Consider the following 25,154-nt stretch of genomic DNA (forward strand, 5'->3'; position numbering starts at 1 on the left):
TCAAACTACTGCACTGTTGCATTCATCTCACACGGTTGTAAAGTAATTCTCAAAATTCTCCAAGCCAGGCTTCAACAGTACATGAACAGTGAACTTCCAGATGTTCAAGATGGATTTAGAAAAAGCAGAGGAACCAGAGATCAAATTGCCAACATCCATGAGACCATTGAAAAAGCAAGAGAGGTCCAGGAAGGGGAACACATGTAAACCCATGGCTGATTCATGTCAATGTATGGCAAAAACTATTACAATATTGTAAAGTAATTAGCCCCCAACTAAAATAAATAAATTTATTTAAAAAAAAGAAAAAGAAAAAGCAAGAGAGTTCCAGAAAAACATCTACTTCTGCTTTATTGACTATGCCAAAGCCTTTGACTGTGTGGACCACAACAAACTGTGGAAAATTCTGAAAGACATGGAAGTACCAGACCACCTGACCTGCCTCTTGAGAAATCTGTATGCAGATCAGGAAGCAACAGTTAGAACTGGACATGGAACAACAGCCTCATTCCAAATCAGGAAAAGAGTATGTCAAGGCTGTATATTGTCACCCTGCTTATTTAACTTCTATGCAGAATACATCATGAGAAACTCTGGGCTGCATGAAGCACAAGCTGGAATCAAGATTGCCGGGAGAAATATCACTAACCTCATATATGCAGATGACACCACCCTTATGGCAGAAAGTGAAGAAGAACTAAAGAGCCTCTTAATGAAAGTAAAAGAGAAGAGTGGAAAAGCCATCTTAAAACTCAACATTCAGAAAACTAAGATCATGCATCTAGTCCCATTGCTTCATGGCAAACAGATGGGAAAACAATGGAAACAGTGACAGACTTTATTTTTTGGGGCTCCAAAATCTCTGCAGATGGTGACTGCAGCCATGAAATTAAAAGACGCTTGCTCCTTGGAAGAAAAATTATGACCAACTTAGACAGCATATTAAAAAGCAGAGACATTACTTTGTCAACAAAAGCCCATCTAGTCAAAGATATGGTTTTTCCAGTAGTCATGTATGGATGTGAGAGTTGGGCTATAAAGAAAGCTGAGAGCCAGAGAATTGATGCTTTTGAACTGTGGTGTTGAAGAAAGACTTGTTGAGCGTTGTCCCTTGGACTGCAGGGAGATCCAACCAGAGGAAATCAGTACTGAATATTCATTGGACGGACTGTTGCTAAAGCTGAAACTCCAATACTTTGGCCACCTGATGCGAAGAACTGACTCATTTGAAACGACCCTGATGCTGGCAAAGATTTAAGGCGGGAGGAGAAGGAGACAACAGAGGATGAGATGGTTGGATGGCATCACTGACTCAATGGATATGAGTTTGTGTAAACTCCGGGAGTTGGTGATGGACAGGGAGGCTTGGTGTGCTGCAGTCCATGGGATCACAAAGAGTCAGACATGACTGAGTGATTGAACTGAACTAAACTTGTGCAAAAGAATTCTGAATAATTTATGTAGATACACTTCTGTCAAGGTGGTGGAGTGGGCTGTATGCAAAGCCTTCCAGGGAACACAGTGGTGAAGGGGAAACAACGGTAGCTGTACTTCAGGGGATCTGAGCAATTCCATCTCAATCAGTTGATCCAGGTGAGCCCTGAAGTCGTGTTGGTGATGTGTATTCTGGATACAGATGATAAGAACAAACTGTACCTTGTCAATCCCCCCAAAACATAGAATTCCACTCGAATCAAGAGAAAAACGTGAGATACGTCTCAACTGAGGGACATTCTATGAAATACCTGCCCACTGCTCCTTGAAATTGTCAAGACTACCAAAAACAAAGACATGAGAGAAGAAACTCAACAGAGACATGACAGCCAAATGTATGGAAAGCTCCTGGGGGCTTCCTGTGTGGCTCAGTGGTAAAGAATTCGCCTGCTAACACAGGAGATGCAGATTCAATCCCTGAGTCAGGAAGATCCTGTGGAGAAGGAAATGGCAACCCACTGCAGTATTCTTGAATGGACAAGAATACCGTGGACTGAGAGCCTGGTGGGCTACAGTCCATCGCGTCACAAAGAGTCGGATATGAATCAGCGACCAAACAACAACATACAAAGGTTATTTTGACTGGGTCCATTCACACATCGCCAGCAGAGAGAAATGATGAACTGAGAGGTTCAGAGAGAGGGAAGCGTTTTCTCTTTGACAAATTCTTTTCTGATGCTCAACACATTGTCAGGCTCTCCGCTTCCAGTTGAGGATGTGTGAGGCTCTGCATTCCCCAGGAGACTGGAGGGTACCAGCCTTCCCCATCCACCAGCAGCAGAACAACACACAGGTACTTTGGAAGGTGGCATTTCAGCTCTGCAAACACAACAGAAAATGATATTTTTAGAATGATTGTGTGTGTGCTGCAAACAAAGTTAAAAGACCAAGAAAATGATTGCACTTCTCTTCAGGAGTCGTTGTGCGTATCTGCACCCTGGTTTCTGTGTCACCATTTAGCCCCGCTAGAGAGACCAGCACTATGACTAGTCATAATTTTGGTGGTTGTTCCATCAGTTTAAGAGTATCTGGTGAAAATAAAGCATTGATAGATCATGAATCATTTATGTTCCACCTTTTCTTAAACAGATTTGATGGAGCAGCCAGTTAATGTGTGCCCCTAAGCATATGCCTTATTTTGTGCCAGTGTTAGTTTTGAGCCACACAGATCATGACACACAGTCGTTATTCAGCTAACTACTGTAGCAAGAATTTGGCTTGGGGTTGCTGCTAAGGTCTGCCTGCTAAGTTTAGACATCACAGGGTCAGAAAGTAGCATCTCTTCCCTAAACTGTTCTTAGATCATTAACTGCTTCCACATTCAAAAAACTTAAAATCTCCAGCCACTCCTAGTTTTATTGCTGTTAAAAATAAAAAATTCAACTGAATAAATTTAAAGACCTAATTGGTTATCCTAAATGACTCATGAGTCAGGCAGCATCTCACCCAGCTTTAAGGCACTCTGAAAGTGTGTGTTAGTTGTTCAGTCATGTCCAATTCTGTGAGACACCATAGATTGTAACCTGCCAGCCTCCTCTGTTCATGGGATTCTCCAGGCAAGAACACTGGAGTGGGTAGCCATTTCCTTCTCCAGAGGATCTTCCCCATCCAGGAATCAAACCCAGGTCTCCTGCAGTGCAGGGAGATTCTTAACTGTCTGAGCCACTGCGGAAGCTGAGGCACACTGAGGAGTTGTACAAAAGGGGAGGATTTTATAAATAGGAGGAGGGTTGGGCAAGGTGTTAGTAAAAGAAAAGAAAGGACAGGGTGGGCCAGTTTATTTTGGGAGGAGGGAACAGCAGAGTCTTTGTCATGTAGACTGCCTTTCTGGTGAACCAGGAAATTTCCCATGGACTGTTACAGAGGTCTGGGAGGGATTGAAATTGAAATCAAGTGTCTGTTTGCTGTCCTGGGCAAGTAAGTCTGGTGCTTATTACTTCTTCTAAACAGTCAAGTGTAGATTTCCTGATTATCCCCACCATCCATGGAGGGTTCTGGGGGTTAGATAACAATCTTAATAAAGTTCTTAGCACAGTGCCAAGCACACAGCAAAGGCTCCATTTTTATTAACCGCTGTTGTTACGATTACTTGAACACTTTGACTCATAATCTTCCTTTCCTTCCCAACTCCTGCCAGCATTATGGTGGTTCTGAAACAGGAGGGAAAGGGGCAGGGCACAACTTTTGAAAGAATGACATAGCCTGAGAACAAAACATAAACCGATTAGAATCAAATGAGTCAAAGGTGACAGACAAATCAACTTCTGAGACTAGACCTTGATCCCCCATCAGCAAGCTAAATGACATACCTAGAGGTGCCAGAACATTTCCAAGGCGCTATCCAAAGACCAAAAAGTGGGTGGTGGCCCAATTCCTGGAAATCTCCGTGGTTAGTCGCTCAATTGTATCCAATTCTGTGTGACCCCATGGACTGCAGCCCTCCAGGCTCCTCTGTCCATGGGATTCTCCAGGCAAGAATACTGGAGTGGGTTGCCATACCCTCCTCCAGGGGATCTTCCCAATCCAGGGATTAAACCCAAGTCTCCCATGTTGCAGGTGGATTCTTTACCGACTGAGCCACCAGGGGAGCTCTTCCCCCAAATAGTTGAAATAATCCTCCCACTCATTAGCATATGAAATTACCCAGCCCATAAAAACTCACCAGTGTGTATTTCAGGGCTGCTTTTGAGACAAGTATAGGAGTTGTTGTCCCTGGAGCGGAAGAATGAAATCCATAACCATGTAGACACTCATGGTAGCAGTTGAATAAAGGGGACGACAGAGGATGAGATGGTTGGATGGCATCACTGACTCAATGGACATGAATTTGGGTAAACTCCAAGAGTTGTTGATGGACAGGGAGGCCTGGTGTGCTGCAGTCCATGGGGTTGCAAAGAGTCAGACACAACTGAGTGACTGAACCGAACTGAAAGAGGAGGAAAGTTTAAAGCTCCCAGTCTAGACACTGAGGGGGGTAAAGAGTTCCCCCAAGGTGGAACTTACAGCAGTTTTTATATCTTTCCTTAGATCACCTTATTTCTAACGAATCAATTTAAAGGCCAAGATACTTAACATCTCTATAGCCTCTCTTGATCCTTTTTCATGCCCCCTGGCCATTTTACCACCAGATGTGTGGGCTTAAGATTAAGGATCATCAGTTGTTTTTCCTTCAGGCATATGGAACAGAAGTTCTGGATCTGAGTGCTGATAATTTATCAGACTAAAGACACATTACAAGAATTTAAGACAACAGAGTAGTATGTTTACTAACTGAGATCTCAGAGTTCTACACTGACTGTCTAGTAATTTCTAGCTCAGTCTCACTTTCTAAGATAGCTTGCACTCTGTCTATAGATGCATATCTGTCTAAATAAACCTGCCTTCACTTTACCAGAGCTGGCTCTTGAATTATTTACTTTAGAAGCCACAGACCCCACTTGGCAGCCCACCCCATCCGAGGGGCTCACCTGACACCTGGGGCCTGATCCTCCACTCACACTCTACTCTTTCCTGCAACAACATGGAGTTCTTCCATGTTATGAATTTTCATCGTTCTCCCTTTTAATCCAAGCTCGCTCTGAGGATCAGGCCTGAGGTGTGATCTTCCTGAAGTATTAGTCTGATTATGACATCAGCTAATTAAAGCAATACCTGACCTGGTAGGAACCAGGCTGCATAGGAGGAGGTGAGCAGTGGGTGTAACTGTTGGCTAAAAATGATGTACAACTTGAAACTTGAGACTGAGGTTTTATTTGCAGCAAAATGAGGACTGCATCCAGGGAGGTGGCACCTCAGATAGCTCTGAGAGACTGTTCCAAACAGGTAGTGGGGAAAGGTCAATAGATAAGGTTTTGGTGAAGGCGGAGTTCAATGTGTCGGGGGAGTGTGTAATTTCCTTGGTTCTGCCTCATCACAACAAAAATTTGAAGCGACGGACCAGTGTTACAGCCTTCAGACAGACCAGTGCTACAGCCCTCCGACGGATCTGTGTTACAGCTCCATGTTACAGCTCAGTTTTGTTTAGAAAGTAAAGGAAAATACATCCTCGAGGCATGAGGGCATGCCGACCCCAAAGAGAAGAGATGCCCCTGGCTCAATTTTGGCTCCTCTTTTTATATGTTTTTTCTCCTCCCCCTGGGCCTGCCCTTTGTAAATTGGGCTAGCCAGGAGTGCTGTTTGTTTTACCTGAGGTCCTCACTCAGATCCTCAGACTTTCTTTTGTTCTATTTTCATGGACTTTTCCCTTCCTTGTCTTTTAGCCACGTCCATTCTGGACTCCTTTTTCCTATTCTAACTATCTAACAGATGTAATCAAGCTTACTTTACAAGAGGCTTTCTCCTAGTCGTGAGGATCTGATGTTACCATGAACAGATTTAGTGCTTTTCTAGATATGAGGAGATGCAGGGATTGAGATCATAAAGTGAAGTTGCTCAGTTGTGTCCAACTCTTTGCGACCCCATGGACTATAGCCCACAAGGCTCCTCCATCCATGGAATTTTCTAGGCAAGAGTACTGGAGTGGGTTGCCCTTTCCTTCTCCAGCGGATCTTACCAACCCAGGGGTTGAACCAGGGTCTCCTGAATTGTGGGCAGACGCTTTACTGTCTGAGTTACCAGGGAATCCCATTGAGATCATAAAATCTGTTCCTAAAAATATCCAGCCATCTAAAGACCTATCCCATCAGATTCCCTGTAGCACAGAGCACCTCACTCCACTCTGAACTCCCTCAGGGGATGTTAAAGGTCAACAGCTGCAGCTGCATAGGGTTCAGTCTCCACAGAGGCAGATGGCAAATGCCCTTGTAGTTATTGTTATTTAGTAGTTGGCAAATGCTCTTGGCAAGTGCCAATTCGTAGTTGACAAAATCAAACACTCCTCTCCCCCATCCCTGAGAAAATTGTCTTCCATGAAACTGATCCCTGGTGCCAAAAAGGGCTGGGAACCACTGAGTTAAAAAACCTTTAAGGATTCCCCTAGTAAAATTCAACACCTTTAGCTTGTCATGAGTAAATTCACAATCTTGATTCAATGTACTTCTTCTTTAATCTCAAGCCACAGATACTATACCCTCTAAACCCAAACTTCAAGGATATCTTATTCTTTCTCCCTTTCCAGCCTGGGCAGTTGCAGACACTGGTCCTTAGCCCGGAGCATGGGAAGGGGAGGGGCCCTTCTTCCTTCTAGGCCAGAAGCTCCTGCTCACCTTTCATTTGCATAGAGGATACTCTTGCTTTCCAAACCCTTCTCTGACTCTCATCTCCCTTCCCTTTGTGTCACCTGAAGGTCAGTGTCCCTCTGTGAAGTCCTGCTGTCCAGCTCAGTTTCTGGATCAAGGCACTGACCACAAAACTGAGGTGAAATTGCACCTGAGGGATTTCTTTTCACTCCTTTTCAGAAATGTTAAGTTCTCTGAGGTCAAGACTTAGTCTGATAGGATTTTTTTTTTTTTTTAACTTTCTAGTACTTAGTGCTGCCTGGAGCACAGGAGGGGTCCAACAACTGCTAACTGAACCAGTGACTCAACCTTGTCATCTCTTCCAGCCTGAAAGTTGAAACTCGGCCACAAAGATTCAAAGTCTCCTTACCGCCAGGGATAAGTCTACCTTTCAGCTCCACAAAGATAGAGGTAACTCCTACCAGAAGAATAAAAGTCTCCTCAGTCTTCTTTTAAATTTAAATTAGATGGTTAGGGGAGGGGCATAAGTATAAATACTCCCAAGAGACTTCAGAGATTATCTGTGAATTAACATTAACCTTTCCACAATATCTACTTTTTTCTGCCTGTCGACCAGGAGAAGGTGAGTGACACCAAGTTTTTAAATTGTAAATAACATGGTTTTTCTAATTGCTTTTTTTTCAAGTACTAAACAAAAAGCAATGAATTTTTTTTGCTAGCTTAAAGAGTGAAAATACTTGTTTTATGAACATTTAGTTTGCCAGTAAGTCAGATGAATTTGAAAAAAAAATGCAAATACTTTAAAAACATTCTACCTTGTAGATTCTATTGAACTGTGAATTTAGATAATTTTTAAACAAGACTATTCTTTGAGTGAAAGTTTTTGATCAAAGCCTACTCAAACCAAAAACATTTTCAAAATAAAATTCTGCACTTTGAACAAGCCTGGAAGTAAAACAAAGTGAAAATTTGCTAATTAGAGAGGAACAGCTTTTAGTGGAAATGTGCTAAGGTATGTATGCAGTTGAGAAATGTAAGATTTTTGACAATTGAAAGACATTTTCTGTGATAAGAACACATACTTTAAAATTTTCCTCAGTTTGTCTTGGTTATGCTGGACTGTGTAATTTCTTAGCCTTGCAATTTGTCTGTCTGGGTAAATGTGACATAAACAGGCATGTCTGATTTGGAAACTTCTGTGAAAGTCAATATTAAGGAGAGATCTACAGGAAAGGATTATTCCAGAAGAATAACTGTTGTGAGTTAGATCTCTAATTTGTCAAAAACAGTAATCTTAGAATTATTCTTAGCTTATTAACTGTTCCCAAAAGGGCTTCTGGCCTCCCCAGGTGGCTCAGAGGTAAAGAATCTGCCTGCAATGCAGGAGACATGGGCTTGATGCCTGGGTGAGAAAGATCCCCTGGAGGAGGAAATGGCAACCCACTCCACTATTTTTGCCTGGAGAATCCAGTGGGTAGAGGAGCCTGGTGGGCTACAGTCCATGGGGTCCCAAAGAGTCCGACTGAGCGACTGAGCATACACACACATGTGATGTCTTACCAGCTGTTAATCTCATATATATATATATATATATATATTTCATCTCAGAGGTAGTATTTCTCACACCTAGCAATTTAACTTGGTTCTTTCTACAATTTACATTTCTTTTTTGTAACCTTCTTGAGCATATTAAGTATACTTTTAATAGCTGTTTTAATGTCTTGTCTACTGACTATGTCATTTCTGCATCTGCATCTTGGTTTTCTTCCTATTGGTACTGAGACAACATGTTTTACTGCTTAATTGTTTATCTGGTAATTCATGATGGGACACCAGTGCTGTCAATTATGTGCTACTGGATGTTCGAATTTTTAAAAATTTCTTTAAATATGTTTGGGTTTCAGTTCTAAAATGCAGTTAAATTGTTTGAAATCCATTTGATCCTTTTGAGGCTTATAGCTCTATCAGTGTAAGTAGCTAAACAGTCTGTTTAATCTGATTTCAATTATAACCAAATACCTTAAAAAGAAAAAAGTGGGTCTGAGAGTGAATCCAATTCCCTTTATTCAGTCATGGCCAGAAGTAGAAATTCATCCAATATCTTTTTTGATAGTAGTTCCATGAGAACACTTAAATTCATTTGTCAACTTTCAAGTACATAATACTGTTAACTGTAGTCACCATCCTCTCCATTAGATGCTCTACATGCATCTACACTAGTTAGAGATGGAACTTACCCATCTTATAACTAAGACTTTGTACCTTCTGAGCAACCTCTCCCCATTTCCTCCACCCATGAGCCACTGGCTACCACCACTGTTTCCATGAGTTCAGTTATTTTGTTTTGTTTTTGCCACGCCACATGGGATGGAACCCAGAACTCTTCTGGGATCTTAGTTCCCCCACCTGGGATGGAACCCAGGCCCTAGGCAGTGAAAGCACTGAGTCCTAAACACTGGATGAGGGAATTTCCTACAGTGTCTTTTAAAATTCTCTCCACATGCATGTGTGCTAAGTCGCTTCAGTCTTGTCCGACTCTATGTGACCCTATGGACCGTAGCCCTCCAGACCCTTCTGTCCATGGGATTCTCCAGGCAAGAATACTGGAGTGGGTTGCCATTCCCTCCTCCAGGGGATTTTCCCAACCCAGGGATCAAATCCCTGTCTCTTATGTCTCCTGCATCTGCAGGCAGGTTCTTTACCACTGGCGCCACCGCATGCACAACCACATAGCAAGTCAAATGAAATAAAGTCACATTCTTAGAATGATGGAGAAGGAAATGCAACCCACTCCAGTAATCTTGCCTGGAGAATTCCATGAATAGAGGAGTCTGGCAGGCTACAGTCCATGGGGTTGCAAAGAGTCAAGCATGACTGAGCAACTATCATGTTGCCCCCTAACTTACAGACTCTAGAGCGGCAATTCACAAATAATTAAAAGGATGAGGTCAAGTATTCAACCTCAGCAAGAAGGGCTCTTGGGTGAAAGTACTGGTGCAGGTAGTGGTTGCTTGCTTGCTCAGTTGCGTACGACTCTCTGTGACCCCATGGACTGTATGCAGCCTGCAGGAACCTCTGTCCATGGGATTTCCCAGGCGAGAATACTGGAGTGGGTTGCCATTAGGCTGCTGATAAACAGAACTGCACTTAACAGAAATGGCTAATGGCTTCTGCAGGGCAGGTTTGCTGTGTGCTGAATTAGCCCAGTGCAGACCTAACTGTAGCTGAAAGCAAACCTGTAACGCAGCTTAGCCTTACTTATCCTCTACAAAGAAAACAAATCAGGCTGAAATGTCTTTGGTAGAGTTTCTCAACTTGAGATCCTTGCTTCTTTATTGGTAAACACTGAATTTTCTGCATTTTTCTGGGTCAGAGTGTCTGTAGCTATAAACAATTTCTGGAAGGAGGGAATGATCTCTTAAAATGGTAAAATCTAGAGTTTGTAACAGGAATTCTATTTCTGTAAACACAGGGTGTCCCACCTGATCAGAAAATTTAAAGTTTTTTTTACCTAATCTTCAACCTGCATTTACTCTTTCTGTTGTCTCTATCCTTCATCTGCCTGTTTATTTTGAATAATAAATACTGAATTTATTTTGTTGTTGCTTAATATTCAAATAAAACCATGTGATTGATATTAACTTAACATTTAAAAATGTTTAAAGGTTTCTAGCTTATAGTGACCCCTGGTGTTGTTTTGAAAAACATGCAGTATACTATTCTTATCTCTCATCATTAAGACCATCCACTGATGTTAGCTGGGGCTTCCCAGGTGGCTCAGTGGTAAAGAATCTGCCTGCCTGAAGAGGCATAAATTGGATTCCCGGGTCAGAAGATCCAAAGTATGGCAGGAGGAGGGTATGGCAACCCACTCCAGTATTCTTGTCTGGAGAATTCCATGGACAGAGGAGCCTGTCGGGCTCCTCTGTGTGGGGTCGCACAGAGTTGGACATGAATGAAGCAACTTAGCATGCACACACACACACATTTTGGAGATATACATAGCTCTAGTTCATGCACTTTAAACTATTGGGTAGTCTTCAGTTGCATAACTTGAGTATACTGCTATTTACTTATCTGCATCCTCACTAGTGGGCAATTATGCTTTTCCCATATCCTTGTCAGAGTGCCTGTTGTTGTTTAGTCGCTTAGTCATATCAGAGTGTCCGGTCCCTGATAAATGTTTGCTGACTGAATGAATAAACTAAATGAATCATCCATGAGTAACAAGGTAGTTTATTGTGAAGCATGCTAGACTTCTGGTATGGACTGTAGTTGAGAATCGCTACTAGAAATTGCAGTGTCAAAAGGATGCCCAGGAAGCTCCAAGCCAAGCCCCTTGCTTTGTTTTCATGATCTTAGAGGCAGATAGACAGGGGTGGGGAAGAATAGCCTTTTACTGCTCTCAAGCTCTGTATAGTTTTTCAGTTTTCATAATTGGCATTAATATCTTCAGTCATCTCTCAGCTGAAGAAACAGTACATCTCAAGGATGATCTTTCTACTTTTGAATTCAAACAGCACTCTATTAGCCATCTTTTGAATTGTAGGAACACACCCAGCTGGCTGGCTACAGGCCATCACAACCTGAGTGTGGCCTATATTTACATACTGGGAATAGAACTGCCATATGACCCAGCAATCCCACTGCTGGGCATACACACTGAGGAAACCAGAATTGAATGAGACACATGTACCCCATGTTCATCGCAGCACTGTTTATAATAGCCAGGACATGGAAGCAACCTAGATGTCCATCAGCAGACGAATGGATAAGGAAGCTGTGGTACATATACACAATGGAATATTACTCAGCCATTAAAAAGAATACATTTGAATCAGTTCTATTGAGATGGATGAAACTGGAGCCCATTATACAGAGTGAAGTAAGCCAGAAAGAAAAACACCAATACAGTATACTAATGCATATATATGGAATTTGAAAGATGGTAATGATAACCCTATATGCAAGACAGAATAAGAGACACAGATGCATAGAACAGTCTTATGGACTCTGAGCGAGGTGAGGGTGGGACGTCCTGAGAGAATAGCACTGAAACATGTATATTATCATAAGTGAAACAGAACACCATTCCAGGTTCAATGCATAAGACAAGTGCTCAGGGCTGGGGCAATGTGATGACCCAGAGGGATGGGATGGGAAGGGAGGCGGGAGGGGGGTTCAGGATGGGGAACACATGTAAACCCATGGCTGATTCATGTCAATGTATGGCAAAAACCACTACAATATTGTAAAGTAATTACCCCCCAACTAAAATAAATAAATTTAAAAAAAAAAGAATAAATCTGCCTAGGCTGCTTTGTTGTTACAAGGAGACCAGTTATTTAATGCTCAAGTTCGAGTTCAGATACTCTGATTCCTCAGTTGGTTTTCATATTGCGACAGAAGGCAGCTTCCATGTAAGAACTTGACAACACTGACTATGCAGTGATGGCAAAGTTTTGGCATAGGACATTATTTAATATTTGGGGATGATGCATTTTGTAGCTGGGGCAAAGCAATGCTGAAATGTGGTTGACTGAAACCATGCTTAGAAATTTCTGATTTTTGGCAAAATGCCACACATATTTTCTCCTGGTATCTAGCTTCTACATCCTCACCCTAAAAGTTTTCAATTGTAGACGAGAGAGAACAGTTTATGAATGTGTTTAAAGACAATAGATTTGTTTCTCTCCTTCCCTATATTTTAGACATGGACCTTATCTTAATGACTCTATCTCCTTTTATTATTTACCTTTCAAAATTAAATTATACACCAAGGCTTTGCTGATAGAAGCATTTCTGGACAATTTTTCTTTGAGCTGACTTCATGTTGACTAGGCAAGCTACAAAGCTACAAACTTAATACGTTATTATTTTTTCTTTTTTTGGCCACACTTCAAGGCATGCAGGATCTTAGTTCCCTGACCAGAGATCGAACCTGTGCCCCCTGCAACTGGAAGCGCAGAGTCTTGACCACTGGATCAGGGAAGTCCCTAAAGTTTCCTTTTAAAGTATATGCATCTACTAATAATTCCCTTTATCTTGAGACAGTTGTCTTGCCATGACTTGTACTAGTGTCCTGGAAAGGTATTCTTATCAAGAACTAACAAAAGTTTAAAAGTTAACTAATTATATAAATAGTATGCTATTACATTGATTTTGAGAGAGCAATAATCAGCCCAAGACTGAAGGAGCAAAAATGTGCCAATACAAATTTTTCATGCTATTTAGAATTTTAAACAGAATTTGAGGAAAAACAGCCACTTAAGCCTAAGCCTATATATAAAGCACTCAGTGTGATACCTCATACATGCTCATTCCATTTTATCAGCTCCCTCTCTTTCTCTGAAATCAGTGGTATATCTATTAAAAACATTTTTTTTACGAATTATTTATTTTGAATTATAATGGATGTACAATTTTATATCATTACATGTGTACAGCATGGTGATTCACAACATACTTCATTTATAGTTATTATAAAATATTGGCTATATTCCTTCTATTGTACAATATATCCTTGTAGTTTATTTTATATATAATAATTTGTGCCTTTTAGTTCCCTACCCCTATACTGTCCCTCCCTCCTTCCAGCTCCCCCTGGTAACAACTAGTTTGGTCACTATATCTGTGTCTGCTGCTTCTTTGTTATATTCACTAGTTTGTTGTATTTTTGATTCCACATATAAGTGATATCATACGGTATTTGTCTCCTTCTGTCTGAATTATTTCACTTAGCCTAATATCCAAGTCCTGTTGCTGCAAATGGCAAAATTTCATTCTTTTTAACGGCTGGGTAGTCTTCTATATACCATATATCTATAGACCACGTCTTTATCTATTCATCTATTGGTGTACATTTAGGTTGCTTCCATACCTTGGCAATTATAAATAATGCTGTTATGGACATGGGGTGCATCTATCTTTTTGAATTAGTGTCTTTTTCTTGCGGGGATTACATACCCCGGAGTGGAATTGTTAGGTCATATAATGCTTCTGTTTTTAGTTTGTTGAGACATCTCCACACGGCTTTCCAAAGTGGCTGCACCGTTTTATGATCCCCACCAGCAACGTATTAAGAGTTGCAAATTTCTCCACACCCTTGTTATTGTCTTTGATTTTAGTCATTCTAACTGATGTGAAGTGGTATCTTGTTGCAATTTTGATTTGCATTTCCCTAATAACTAATGAAATTGAACATATATTCTTGTGCTTATTGGATAAGTGAATATTTTTGTTGAAATGTACATTCAAATCTTCAGCCTACTTAAAACACTGGGTTCCTTTTTATTGAGTCATAGGAGTTCACTATATAGTCTGGGTACTTGTTCTTATGTTCTCACCTTCTGCGTAGTCTTTTCCATTTATGATGGTGTCCTTTGAAGCACAGTTTTTAATTTTGATGAGGTCCAATTTATCTAATTTGTGTGAATTGCCTGGTATTATACCTAAGAAAGAGCTTCCCTGGTGGCTCAGTGACAATGAATTCAAGTGCAATTCAGGAGACACAGGAGACGTGGGTTTGATCCCTGGGTTGGGAAGATTCCCTGGAGAAGGAAATGGTAACCCACTCCAATATTTTTGCCTGGGAAATCCCATGGACAGAGGAGCCTGGTGGGCTATGGTCCATGGGGTTTCAAAGAGTGGGACATGACTGAAATGACTGAGCATGTATACCTAAGAAACAGCCGCCTAATTCAAGGTCACAAAGATTTTCTCCTATGCATTCTCCTGAGAGTTTTACGTTTCTAGCTGTTCCATATAAGTCTTTGATCCAGTTTGAGCTGATTAACTGGTATGAGGTGGTAGCCCAACTTCATCTTTTACATGTAGATACCCAGTTGTTCTAACACCATTGGTTAAGAAGGCTATTCTTTCTCCATTGAAGCATCTTGATGCCGTTCTTGAAAATCAATTAACTTTAACAGTTCATTTCTAGACTCTCAATTCTTTTCCTTTAATCTGTCTAACCTTATGTCAGTACCACACTGTCTTTTCTTTCTTTTTTTTAATAAATATTTATTTGGTCATTGTCCCAAAGTTGGTGGTTGTTCAGTCACTCAGTCATGTCCGACTCTTTGTGTCCCCATTGACTGCAGCACGCCAGGCTTCCCTGTCCTCCCTGTTTGCTGAAATGCATGTCCATTGAGTCAGCGATGCCATCCAAGCACCTCATTCTCTGTCATCCCCTTCTCCTTCGTTTGATCTCTCCCAGCATCAGGGTCTTTTCCAATAAGTTGGCTCTTGACATCAGGTGGCTAAAGTATTAAAGCTTCATCTTCAGCATCAGTTCTTCCAATGAATATTCAGGGTTGATTTCCTTTAGGATTGACTGGTTTGATCTCCTTGCAGTCCAAGGGACTCTCAAGAGTCTTCTCCAATACCACAGTTCAAAAGCATCAATTCTTCAGGGCTCAGCCTTTTTTATTGTCCAACTCTCACATCCGTACATGGCTACCGGAAAAACCACAGCTTTGACTAGATGGGCCTTTGCAGGCAAAGTAGTGTCCTGCTTTTTAATATGCTGTCTATGTTTGTCATTGCTTTTTTTTCAAGGATTAAGCATCTTTTAATTTCATGGCTGCAGTCATCATCCACAGTGATTTTAGAGCCCAAGAAGATAAAGTCTGTCACTGTTTCCATTGTTTCCCCATCATTTGCCATGATGTGATGGGACTGGCTGCCATGATCTCAGTTTTTTGAATGTTAAGTTTTAAGCCAGTTTTCTCCCTCTCCTCTTTCAACGTCATCAAAAGGCTCTTTAGTTTATTCTTCTTTGCTTTCTGCCAAACTTAGTACTGTTGCTGCTGTTATTTATTTGCTAAGTTGTGGCTGGTTCTTTTGCAACCCCATGGACTGTAGCCCGTGAGGCTTCTCTGTCCATGGGATTTTCCAGGCAAGAATACTGGAGTGGGTTGCCTGTTCCTTCCCCATATACTGTCTGGAATACTGTAGCCTTGTGGTAAGTTTTGAATTTGGGAAATGTAAATGCTCCACATTTGTTCTTTTTTCAAGATTGTTTTGGCTATTCTGGTCCCTTGGATTTCCATATGAATTTTATGATGAACTTTTAAATTTATTGCTACATTACAGAACTCTAATAAAAATGCGTTAAGTAAACAAGACCACTGAAGCAGACTCGTGAAGTAGGAAATCACTTGGTGTGGACTTTTGCTCTTGTTTTTTTTTTGAATCTGTACTATCCACTCTGTTGAAGGCATCCATTCCATAACTTTTTAAAAAAGGCTGCATGAACTTCCTTTCAGGAAACCTGTGATTCTCAGTTTATTCCTTGGTGATGTTGGACATTTTTCAAAATGACAATCTTGAAATAGGAGTGTTTGGGGGAGACTCGTATAGAAAGAAGACACGCATTTCACACAAAGATCTCTCTTGGGTTGGTTTCCAGAAATTTAGGGGTATAAAGGAATGAAGGGGGAAAGAGGAAGAGATAAAAAGCCTGTAATATGAATGTGATAAGAAAGATGTAAAACTAAGAAAATTTTGAAATTCTTTTATGTTTTAAATGTAGCTAGATGTGTGTACTGAAATACATACTAACACCTCATTAATTTCAAGAACTGATGGAGTTTCATTTTTCAAAAAAAAGTATTTTGAGCGGCCAATTATTGTTCTGGGACCACACAAAATGTCTGAGTTGTGTATTTTACTTTTTTTTTTTTTTTTTTTCTGGCCATGCCTCCTGGCTTCTGGGATCTTAGTTCCTCTGACCCAAGATTGAAACCAGGTCCTCAGCAGCAAAAATGCAGAGCCTTAATCACTGGACCACTAGGGAAGTCCCTATATGCTACTTTTTATCCTAACCTAGAGAGTGATGTAAGGTAGCTACAATAGGTATTGCCACCATTTTAACAGGAGGAATTTGAAATCATAGATTTTCCAAATCCAAATGAGACCTCTGGTTTTCCTAAATGCTAACTATGTATAAATGTACATATTTTTAAAAATTAGGGCACATTTGAGAATAACAAATGATTTCAAATTAATTCCTTTAAAAGTACAAAGATATAGAAAGCTGTGAATGGATTAGGACTTATCTGATAAATTCATCTTGAGATAGAGGATAGCAGTACAGATGAAAAGGAGAAGGAAGATTTAGGAGGATTGTAAGGATCTGTGAAGATTTAGTCTTTTGTTTCTCAAGGCCATCATCCGTATTAGAATTCCCTTTGCTGCTGTTTAGTTGCTAAGTCATGTCTGACTCTTTGCCACCCCATGGACTATAGCCCACCAGGCTTCTCTATCCATGGGATTCTCCAGGCAAGAATACTGGAGTGGGTTGTCATTTCCTTCTCCAGGGGATCTTTCTGATCCAGGGATTGAACTCATGTCTCCTGCTTGGCAGGAGATTATTTACCAGTGAGCAGAATTCCCTTTACAACGTGTTAAAAAAGTCCTGGGCCCTGTCAATGGTATATATCCAGTGTACTTGACACTAAAAAGTGGATAAATTTCCAATACTCCATTTTTCTATACAATGAAATTGATTTAAGTAACAATCATGCACGAATAATGGCCAAAAAATAAAGACTGAAAATTTTTATTGAAAAGTCACATAATCAAGGCAGTCAAAACTAAAAGTTAAAAAATAGCATAAACATTACAGAAACAAAAAGGAAAACAACCTCTCTATAGTTTTTGTATCTACCTAAGAGTTTTAATTCTGATCTTTGGTAAGAAATCAACATGAGATTTCATGTAAATAATCGTCTAGCAATTAATAAATCAATTTTAATAAAACTGAAAGATCCAAAGTTACCTTCGGCAAGTACTAAATCATACTGCTGATGTAATGCTTTATTACTTTAATCTTAAGTGGAACAATAAGCAATTAAGGATAAATTCCAGTTTTAAAAGATGCTTTAAATTCTGTAAAACATTCTGCGTATGCACTGAATTTGGCATGTGTCAAGTGGCCTCACAGAAGGACTGACAGATGATGGAGTCAAGAGCCATGACCCCCTCACTGAAAGGGGCCGAGTGCCTGGAGGGGGAACCAACAGGAGGCATGGATAGGTCTGCAGATGAAGGGAGGCAAGGAAGGGTGGAGGAGTTGTTTCTAACAGCTTCCTTGTGATGTAAGAGGTGAGATTATTGACCAAGAAAGAGGGACTGGAAAGGAGTGCTGCTTAAGGATTTAAGAGCAATACCATCTGATGGAGGGTTGAGAGCTGACTAGGGAAACACAGGATAGTAGACTGAGGCAGGACTAGACATCAGTTTTTAAGACACCCAGTTCAGTGCATCTCTTAATAAGCCACATTAAAATGGATGCCTGGTGGTTCAGTGGTAAATAACCTGCTTGCCAACACAGGAGACACAGGTTCAATCCCTGGGTGAGGAAGATGCCCTAGAGACGGAAAAGGCAACCCATCCCAGTATACTTGCCTGGAGAATCTCATGGACAGAGGAGCCTGGCAGCTACAGTCCATGGGGTTGCAAAAAAGTCAGGCATAACTTAGCAACTACACAACTGGGAGGTATTCTGCCTGCATGGGTGGCAGGGAGGGCTGACTGAAAGAAATGGAGGAGTGGAGGAAGTAGTAGTTTCTGCTTCAAGACATCCCAGCTCTACTTTTTGACATTTCAAGCACTTTTTCAAAATAATGAGACAGGAACTTGACGTGAAAGATGACTGTTTTGTCTCGATCTACTGGTGTAAATCTGTTGGAAAATAAAGCGTGCTGCATTTTCTTGTGTTGCAGCACTAGAAACAGTGTTGCTCACCAACTTGTCAAGCTCCTCACTAGCTTTGAAGACAGTCACTCACAACTATCACCATTATCATTAATAGTATGTGTGAATAACAACAGGCCAGCTGAGTAGGGCAGCTGTAAGGTCTGTAAATAGTACCGGACTAATTAACTTATTAATCACGTGCCAGCAGCCTGTAAGTAGCACATGACCACACTTTACACACTAAACTAGCTATGATCTTCAAAACAAAGTCTGAGGCTTTTAAAAGGAGTTAACTTTTAAAAATGGGAAATTATGATTCATACTGTGAGTAAAGTCATGTCAGTCATGGTTGCCAGCTGTTTGAACATAATCTTTAAGTTGTTTGAGAAATACCTAATGCAGATGGGGAATGAAATCCCCCATCAGGCTGAGTTAAAATTAAGCTGTGTACTGTGATCTTCCTGATACTTTGATGCATTTTTGGTTAAAAATGGTCCTAAACTTGTCACTAGAGTGATTTTTGAACAGTCCCCCATCCAAACTTTTTAGATATTTAAGGGTGAAGGGCAGAAGTATTCCACAGTACTTTATCTAGTCAACCTTCAACTTGAATATTTGCCTAATTCATTACTTATTAAGTGCCAAGCTCTCTATAAGTTCTAGGAACTTAAAAACGAGTCACTCATAGTTCCTTAAGGGTTTTAGATTTAGATTGGGAGATGACAGTTTACTTGTGTGACATGAAGCAGAGGTGGTGGAAGGGAGAGTAGTCACTCTCTTATCTAGAAGCTGGAAACTGACTGAGGTCCCAGTTCTGTTTTGAAGGATGGCTTTGAAAGATGAACGAGATCGGAAGAACGTTCCTGGATGATGAAACTCATACCTGGCATGTGAAAAGGTGAGAAGTGCCCGAAGGTAACCTAGAGGTGTGCTGGTACCTAGGAGATTCTTAGGCTGAGAAGTTTAAGTTGTACCTAACACACAAAACAAAATCAGTGAAGATCGTAGGCAGGTAAGAGATAGGATCAGAATGGTCTTAGATAAAGTAAATTTAAAAAGTTGGAAGGTAAGCTGAGCAATGAACTGAAAAATGTGTTGGGTGCTGTCAACAAATGTGAGTGTCCAGCAGGCACTGGGCAAATAGCTTTATTAGAGGAGGACTTCCATTTTAGCAGGTCAGACAGATACTGAAAGATATTGGGTTAGCCAAAAACTTTGTTTGGGTTTTTCTGTAAGATGTCATGGGAAAACCTGAATGAACTTTTGGCCAACCCAACAGAAGCATCTAGGTGAACTCTGGGCATGTCAGGGAAGGACTCCTTGAGAAGGTGACACTGAAGTTGAGACCTGGTAAAAAAAAAAAAGCTTTAACAACCGGACTGACCTCAAGTACTTAGGGTGTTTTAATAGTAGCCTTTTAAGGATTCCTAAAAAGAAACACTTTCTTTTGCCCGCATGGGAAATCTACAGGACCTAAAATGTTTATTAATGAAATAATGTGATGAGGACAAGATTCAGTTTCTTCTCTCTGCTCCTCCAGCACCTCATGTTTTCATCATTTGCATCTGTATTATAATTACTCTTGAGAATTTGGAAGAGGCCTAAAGAACAGATTTAAGAGCAAAGAGGGAGACATTACAGAGGGCAGCAGGGAGAGAAAAAGATTTAAAAATGTAAAGGAGCAGTGGTTTAGAAAGTTCAAATTAAGTCTCAGTATTGTCCATTTAATACAGTAACTTGGGGGGGGGGCTGGTCCTTGGATTTTTTGTTCTTGTTTTCATTTATTAAGGAATGGAGAGTGCAGAGGGTTGTCAATATCCTTGGCTTTAAAGGAAATATAACTTGCTGAGAATTATTATGGACACACAAAGTATCAGGAAACTGCAGTAGTGTTGTCTCTGTTGTTGTTGTTCAGTTGCTAAGCCCTGTCCGACTCTTTGTGACCCTATGGACTGTAGCATGCCAGGCTTCCCTGTCCTTCACCATCTACCAAAGTTTGCTCAAACTCATGTCCATAGAGTCAGTGATGCCTTCCAACCATCTCATCCTCTGTCACTCCCTTCTCCTCCTGCTCTCTATCTTTCCCAGCATCAAGGTCTTTCTCCAGATATGTGCATATGTCAAAAAACTAATCTTGATACATTTTCACTCATCACTAGGAAAGAATATCAGGCATATAAGTTCCTACTATTTACACTCTGGAAAAGGGGAAGATGAGGACTGAATTAGTTTTATTCTCCCTCCCACCCCAAAGAAAGAAGTCAGACAAGAAACATTTAAAACATTTTATTCACTAGATTTGTCACCGGCATATTCCAGTCATGATTTTACATACCAAGGTGTATTTAATTTGTAATGATGAATGTCACTGATGACTAAGAGGAAGGTCAAGCACCAATACTGTCTTTAAAGGCCTAAGACTGCTTTGCTTACCAATTTTCTGGCTGAATTCCTTCTTACCGCTTACTCTCTTTGTGCCTATTACTATGCTGTGCCTGATGGAATCAGCTCCTTTCTTCAGTGTTGCCAGCTCACACATTCCCCCAAGGCATAACAATTTAGCCTCTTAATTTTCAGTTCCCTGCTGTACATCGTTGGCGTGGTGTAATGAGACTCCACTTAAAAAAAAAAGCTCTAAAGTAAAATGATTTGCCTCTGTGGGATCTGTAGGAGTGTTAAAACAAACAAACAAACAAAAAACAGATAAAGTAGTACCCTGTAGGTCCTTCTCAACCTTTCGGATACCGGGTCAGTGAGATGGAAACTGAAAATCCGTGACGCTAACCAGCCGTTTCCTCTTCATCAGTTCCCAACACGACAAATAAAGGTTCTAAGACTTCTTCCCGGTAGTGGGTATTCGTCTTGGCAGCCCCTGAAAAGGGTGATAATATACCCATTTTTACGCAAACACAACTCTAAAGCCCTCTGACTCAGTCCTACCACCTGCAAGCTGTTAACTCATACCAGATATTCCTCGATTTAACAGGAATTCTGAGAAGATTATATATATTATTCCACCTGTAACTTTTGATCACCAGACTTTTAATACTTTAACGCTGCGGCTTCAAGCCATTGCCCGTGATTGGTCAACTTCACAGAATCAGGAGCTCCAGGGGATTGCTAGAGAATTCAGGGTCGATCTGAAAGGGGTGGTCGCAGCACTTTCGACCTCTTCCACCCGACCCAGCCTTAGCTCCCTTTTTCCCGTTCCTGGTCTGAGAGCGTGCCGCCCGCACTGTGGGACGCGGCCTGGGACAGCCCTCCAGGAGCCCAGTCCCCTCACAGGCCCTGGTCCGGTCCCAAACGAGGTCCCGGGCCCCCGGCTGCCCTCCAACCTCCGAGACAGGCCGAGCTCTTCCGCCCAGGCTAAGTCAGGATTCGGCGGGTAGGCGGGCGCTGGGTCACTCGCTGTAGTGGAGAAGGTCAGGCTCACCTTGGGGCAGTCGCACCCGGACGGCGGCCAGTACCGTCCCAGACCGCCTGGCGGAGTCTCCGGGTTCACGAGAGGACTCCCAGGTCACCAGCCCCGGGATCCGCAGGAGCAGGTGGAGGGGCAGTTGGAACTTGCTCTACCCGGAAGCATCCCGACTTCCGGCAGCCTTCTGACTTCCGGGCCTGCGCCGAGCTACGCTGCGCGCGGGCGCCCCTCCCCCGCCCGTTTCCCGGCGTGCCCCGCGCAGGAAGGGCCGGAGTCGACAATAACAAACCCGTGGCGGCCGTGTCCGCGGCCCTACCGAGCCCGGCGCTGCTTCGGGTCCCGTCGCCCGGCCCCTCGGCTCTGACCGGCCGCGGCTCGCTCTTCCCAGGCCCCTGACGCAGAGCCGAGGGGCCTATCCGTCCCCGTGCCCGGAGGTGGCTGCCTTGGCGGCGCCGGCGGTTGTGTCGGTTGGCGGCGCGGATGGGCGGTTGGTAGCCGCCGCCGAGGACGAGGCGGCGGCGGAAAATGGTGCCGGGGGCCGCGGGCCCTGCTGCTGCCGCCGGCGGAGGAGGAGGCGCTGCCCGGTGAGCGCGGCGTCGAGCCCCTCGGGCGCGGGTCCCCGGGCGGTAGGCAGAGGCGGGCGGCTGCGCGGGGCCTGTGCGGCCCGGACTCTTCGGTGCCCCCCGACTTCCTGGTGCTCCCAGCCGGCGTCGGGACCGCTGGGGTCCGGGATGTATTCTCGCCGCCGCCGCCAGGCCGGGCCTCGAGGTGTCAGACGGCGAGCCGGCCGGGGCGAGGGTCGCAGACGCGGCTCTGTCCGGACCCCGGAGCGCGAGGCTCCCGGAGGGCAGCGTCCGGATAAAGTTACTCCCGGGAATGACTCAGCCTCCGCCGGCCCGCGGGTGGGTGCGGGCCGGGGCGTGTGTGCGGATTTCACAACTCCTGCCGGAGCCGGGCGGCCCCGCCGGGGGTGGGAGGGGGGAGTGCATCTCCACGGGCTCCCCGCTGGACGCGCCGCGGCGCCGGAGGTTGGTAACCGAGTCCCCGCACCGCGCTCCTGCCGTGTGGTCACAGCGCGGGGCCTGCGGGCCGGGGCGGGCCGAGGTGCTCGCGGTGGATACGGAGGCTGAGAGACCTCAAGCCGGAGAGGGGAGGCCCCACGCGGGCAGTAGGACTCGGGCCGCAGGAGGACCGGCCTGCTTTGCTAGCCACCGTATTGTACAGTTTCTCGGTTGTCGTGTGTGGGTGGTGCTTGTGTGTGTGTGGTTTCTTCGCAGGGTGGGAAGGTTAGCAGCTTTGGATGGGTACCCAATTTGAGGTAGACAGCCTGCGTGATGAGGAGTCTCGTTGCTGCGTTTCCATGTTTGATACACACAGGGTCCTTCCAGGTCCGGTGTTCCTGTGGGAAGACGCAAGGGGCCGTCGAGGAAGGCGGCTGATTGGATCTGTAAGCAGGCCTGCTGGGGATCTGAAGATGGTTTTCTCTTTTCTGTTTTTAATGTAACAACAGAATATGGTCTGAATGAACATATTTTTTCAACATTTTAGTGTTTAACGTTGTGGCTAAAACCTAGAGTCTTATAAAACAGGGTGCTTTATGTTAAACGGTTGGGTTGGTAAATGCCTGTTGATGGAAATCAGATATGGACTCAGACACGGTTTTAAAAAGAGTAATTTAATTTCGTCTGTTTGGAATGTTTTATGTTTGTCACAGTTAGGATTGTTTCTGGTCTGATTCTTGTGTGGAGATGTTGGATGATAGTGAACACACACACGGTCAGAATACAGGGCAGGTTTACTTACAGCAAATGAAACTCATTGAAGGGGCAGAGGGCACAAGACCTTTGTTTTTTGGGGAGGAAAAAAAAACCCGCACACTTTTGAACCTAAATTTTTATTATGTAAACTTGTTCATTTCATTCAGAAGCTTGAGAGGAGCTCTTATTGGGCCACTAATTTTGAGACTATCTTTAAACTCTCCTGCACTCAGCAAATGTTTGAACACCTGCTTTATGCTTTACTTTGCAGATATGTGTAACTTTTCAAAAAAAGCAGTGGGTAGTAAAATGTTCTCATCCAGGCAGTACTGTGCGGTAACCTCAGTAAGCTTTTTATGCTCTCTGTTGAATTCTCCTTTAAAAAATTTTTATTTAAATTTTTTTGGTCCTGCCATGCAGCCTGTGGGGTCTTAGTTCCCTGGAAGACCAGGGATGGAACCCTCGCTCCCTGCAGTGGAAGTGTGGATTCTTAACTACTGGACCACCAGGGAAGTCCCTAAATTCTCACTTTATTGGTTTGTAATTGTGCTTAGAGATGGACATAATTGTGACTGGTTCAGGACTATCTAGGTCATATTTTTCTTTTATATGCTGCACATAATTGGCTAGTAATCATCAGAATACTGAAATATTAGTCAATCAGTGCAGTTAATATTTCCATGACTGTGTTTTTAACCATTATACTGCAATTCCAGCTGTGCACATCCTTTTTTGATATTGTTGTGTATTTACATGCTGTGAAAGATTAGAAAATCTTGCTGTAGACACTATGGTGTGAGACGTTAGACTTTAAACAAACGGAATTCACATTTACATTTAAGGACAATGTCATACCTTGTTTTGTCACTAAGTCGTGACCAACTCTTGCAATGCTGTGGACTGCAGCCCACCAGGCTCTTCTGTCCATGTAATTCTCCAGGCAGGAATACTGGAGTGGGTAGCCATGCCCTCCTCCAGGAGATGTTGGTGATGCAGGGATCAAACCTAGGTCTCCTCCATTGGCAGGCAGATTCTTTACCACTGAGACACCTGGGAAGCTCATATTTGTGATTAGTTAAAAACCGTACCATGTGCAACCCTGATGTAGCATCTTTTAACAGTTATTCTGAGAATCTATCAAATGACGTGCAAATTTTTTTTTAATTTTATTTATTTTTTAAATTGAAGGATAGTTGCTTTACAGAATTTTGTTTTCTGTCAAACATCAACATGAATCAGCCATAGGACATGCAAATTTTTTAATAAGGATAAAGGAATAATCTCTATTGGGACACATGTTTTAGACTGTGTATTTACTAATACAGTCTATTCCAATTTATCTTTAAGTCATGTGTTTTACACAGCTTTTATGAATGTCAGGACACCACAGTGTGGAATACATTTATATGTACTGATATGGAGAGATTCCCGTGTTATTATGCTATTCATCTCAAACAGATTGCATGTATGCATGCTGTTATCTCATTTTTGAGAAACTGCTCTGTCCATGTGTACTTCTGTACCTGGAGGAAGACTCCAAAGGCCCAGCTCTGTCCACACTGCCAGGGGTCTCCCTCTTGTTCCATTCCTGTCCTGATGTCCTCC

General features: G+C 42.7%; 2 protein-coding genes across 25 annotated transcripts in view; one reads left to right on the forward strand and one right to left on the reverse strand.

The window, feature by feature from the left end:
* Positions 1-334: 334 nt before the first annotated feature.
* LOC145510777 (uncharacterized) lies at positions 335-25,135 on the reverse strand. The gene is made up of 6 exons (XM_081502980.1): positions 25,073-25,135; positions 23,101-23,281; positions 22,730-22,918; positions 21,808-22,672; positions 21,090-21,246; positions 335-2,313 (listed from the first exon to the last, which is right to left on the reverse strand). The coding sequence occupies exons 1-4, from the start codon at positions 25,133-25,135 to the stop codon at positions 21,873-21,875; spliced, it is 1,233 nt and encodes a 410-aa protein (XP_081359106.1). The 3' UTR covers positions 335-2,313; positions 21,090-21,246; positions 21,808-21,872.
* The window catches only part of RB1CC1 (RB1 inducible coiled-coil 1), a 69,455-nt gene continuing 66,349 nt past the window's right edge, over positions 22,049-25,154 (forward strand). For 23 of the 24 annotated variants that reach the window (XR_014056014.1, XR_014056015.1, XR_014056022.1 and 20 more), the window contains exon 1: positions 22,049-22,376. The gene's annotated coding sequence lies outside the window, so the exon portion shown is untranslated. Of the gene's footprint in view, positions 22,377-22,830; positions 23,240-25,154 lie in introns of those variants that run through there. The other variant, XM_081497945.1, reaches the window with a different exon arrangement.

This window comes from Giraffa tippelskirchi, chromosome 6 (assembly GCF_054371585.1).
Source record: "Giraffa tippelskirchi isolate mGirTip1 chromosome 6, T2T-mGirTip1v1.2.pri, whole genome shotgun sequence".
Classification (NCBI taxonomy): Eukaryota; Metazoa; Chordata; class Mammalia; order Artiodactyla; family Giraffidae; genus Giraffa; species Giraffa tippelskirchi.

What these genes read in the sequence shown, in the direction of transcription:
- LOC145510777 (XM_081502980.1), bottom strand. Translation starts at nt 25,135, where the DNA reads ATGGAACAAGAGGGAGACCCCTGGCAGTGTGGACAGAGCTGGGCCTTT. An exon ending in GGCTGTCTACCTCAAATTGG is followed by an intron (nt 22,919 to 23,100) that starts GTACCCATCCAA and finishes GAGGTCTCTCAG; the next exon opens with CCTCCGTATCCACCGCGAGC. An exon ending in GCCCGGCTCCGGCAGGAGTT is followed by an intron (nt 22,673 to 22,729) that starts GTGAAATCCGCA and finishes GCGGAGGCTGAG; the next exon opens with TCATTCCCGGGAGTAACTTT.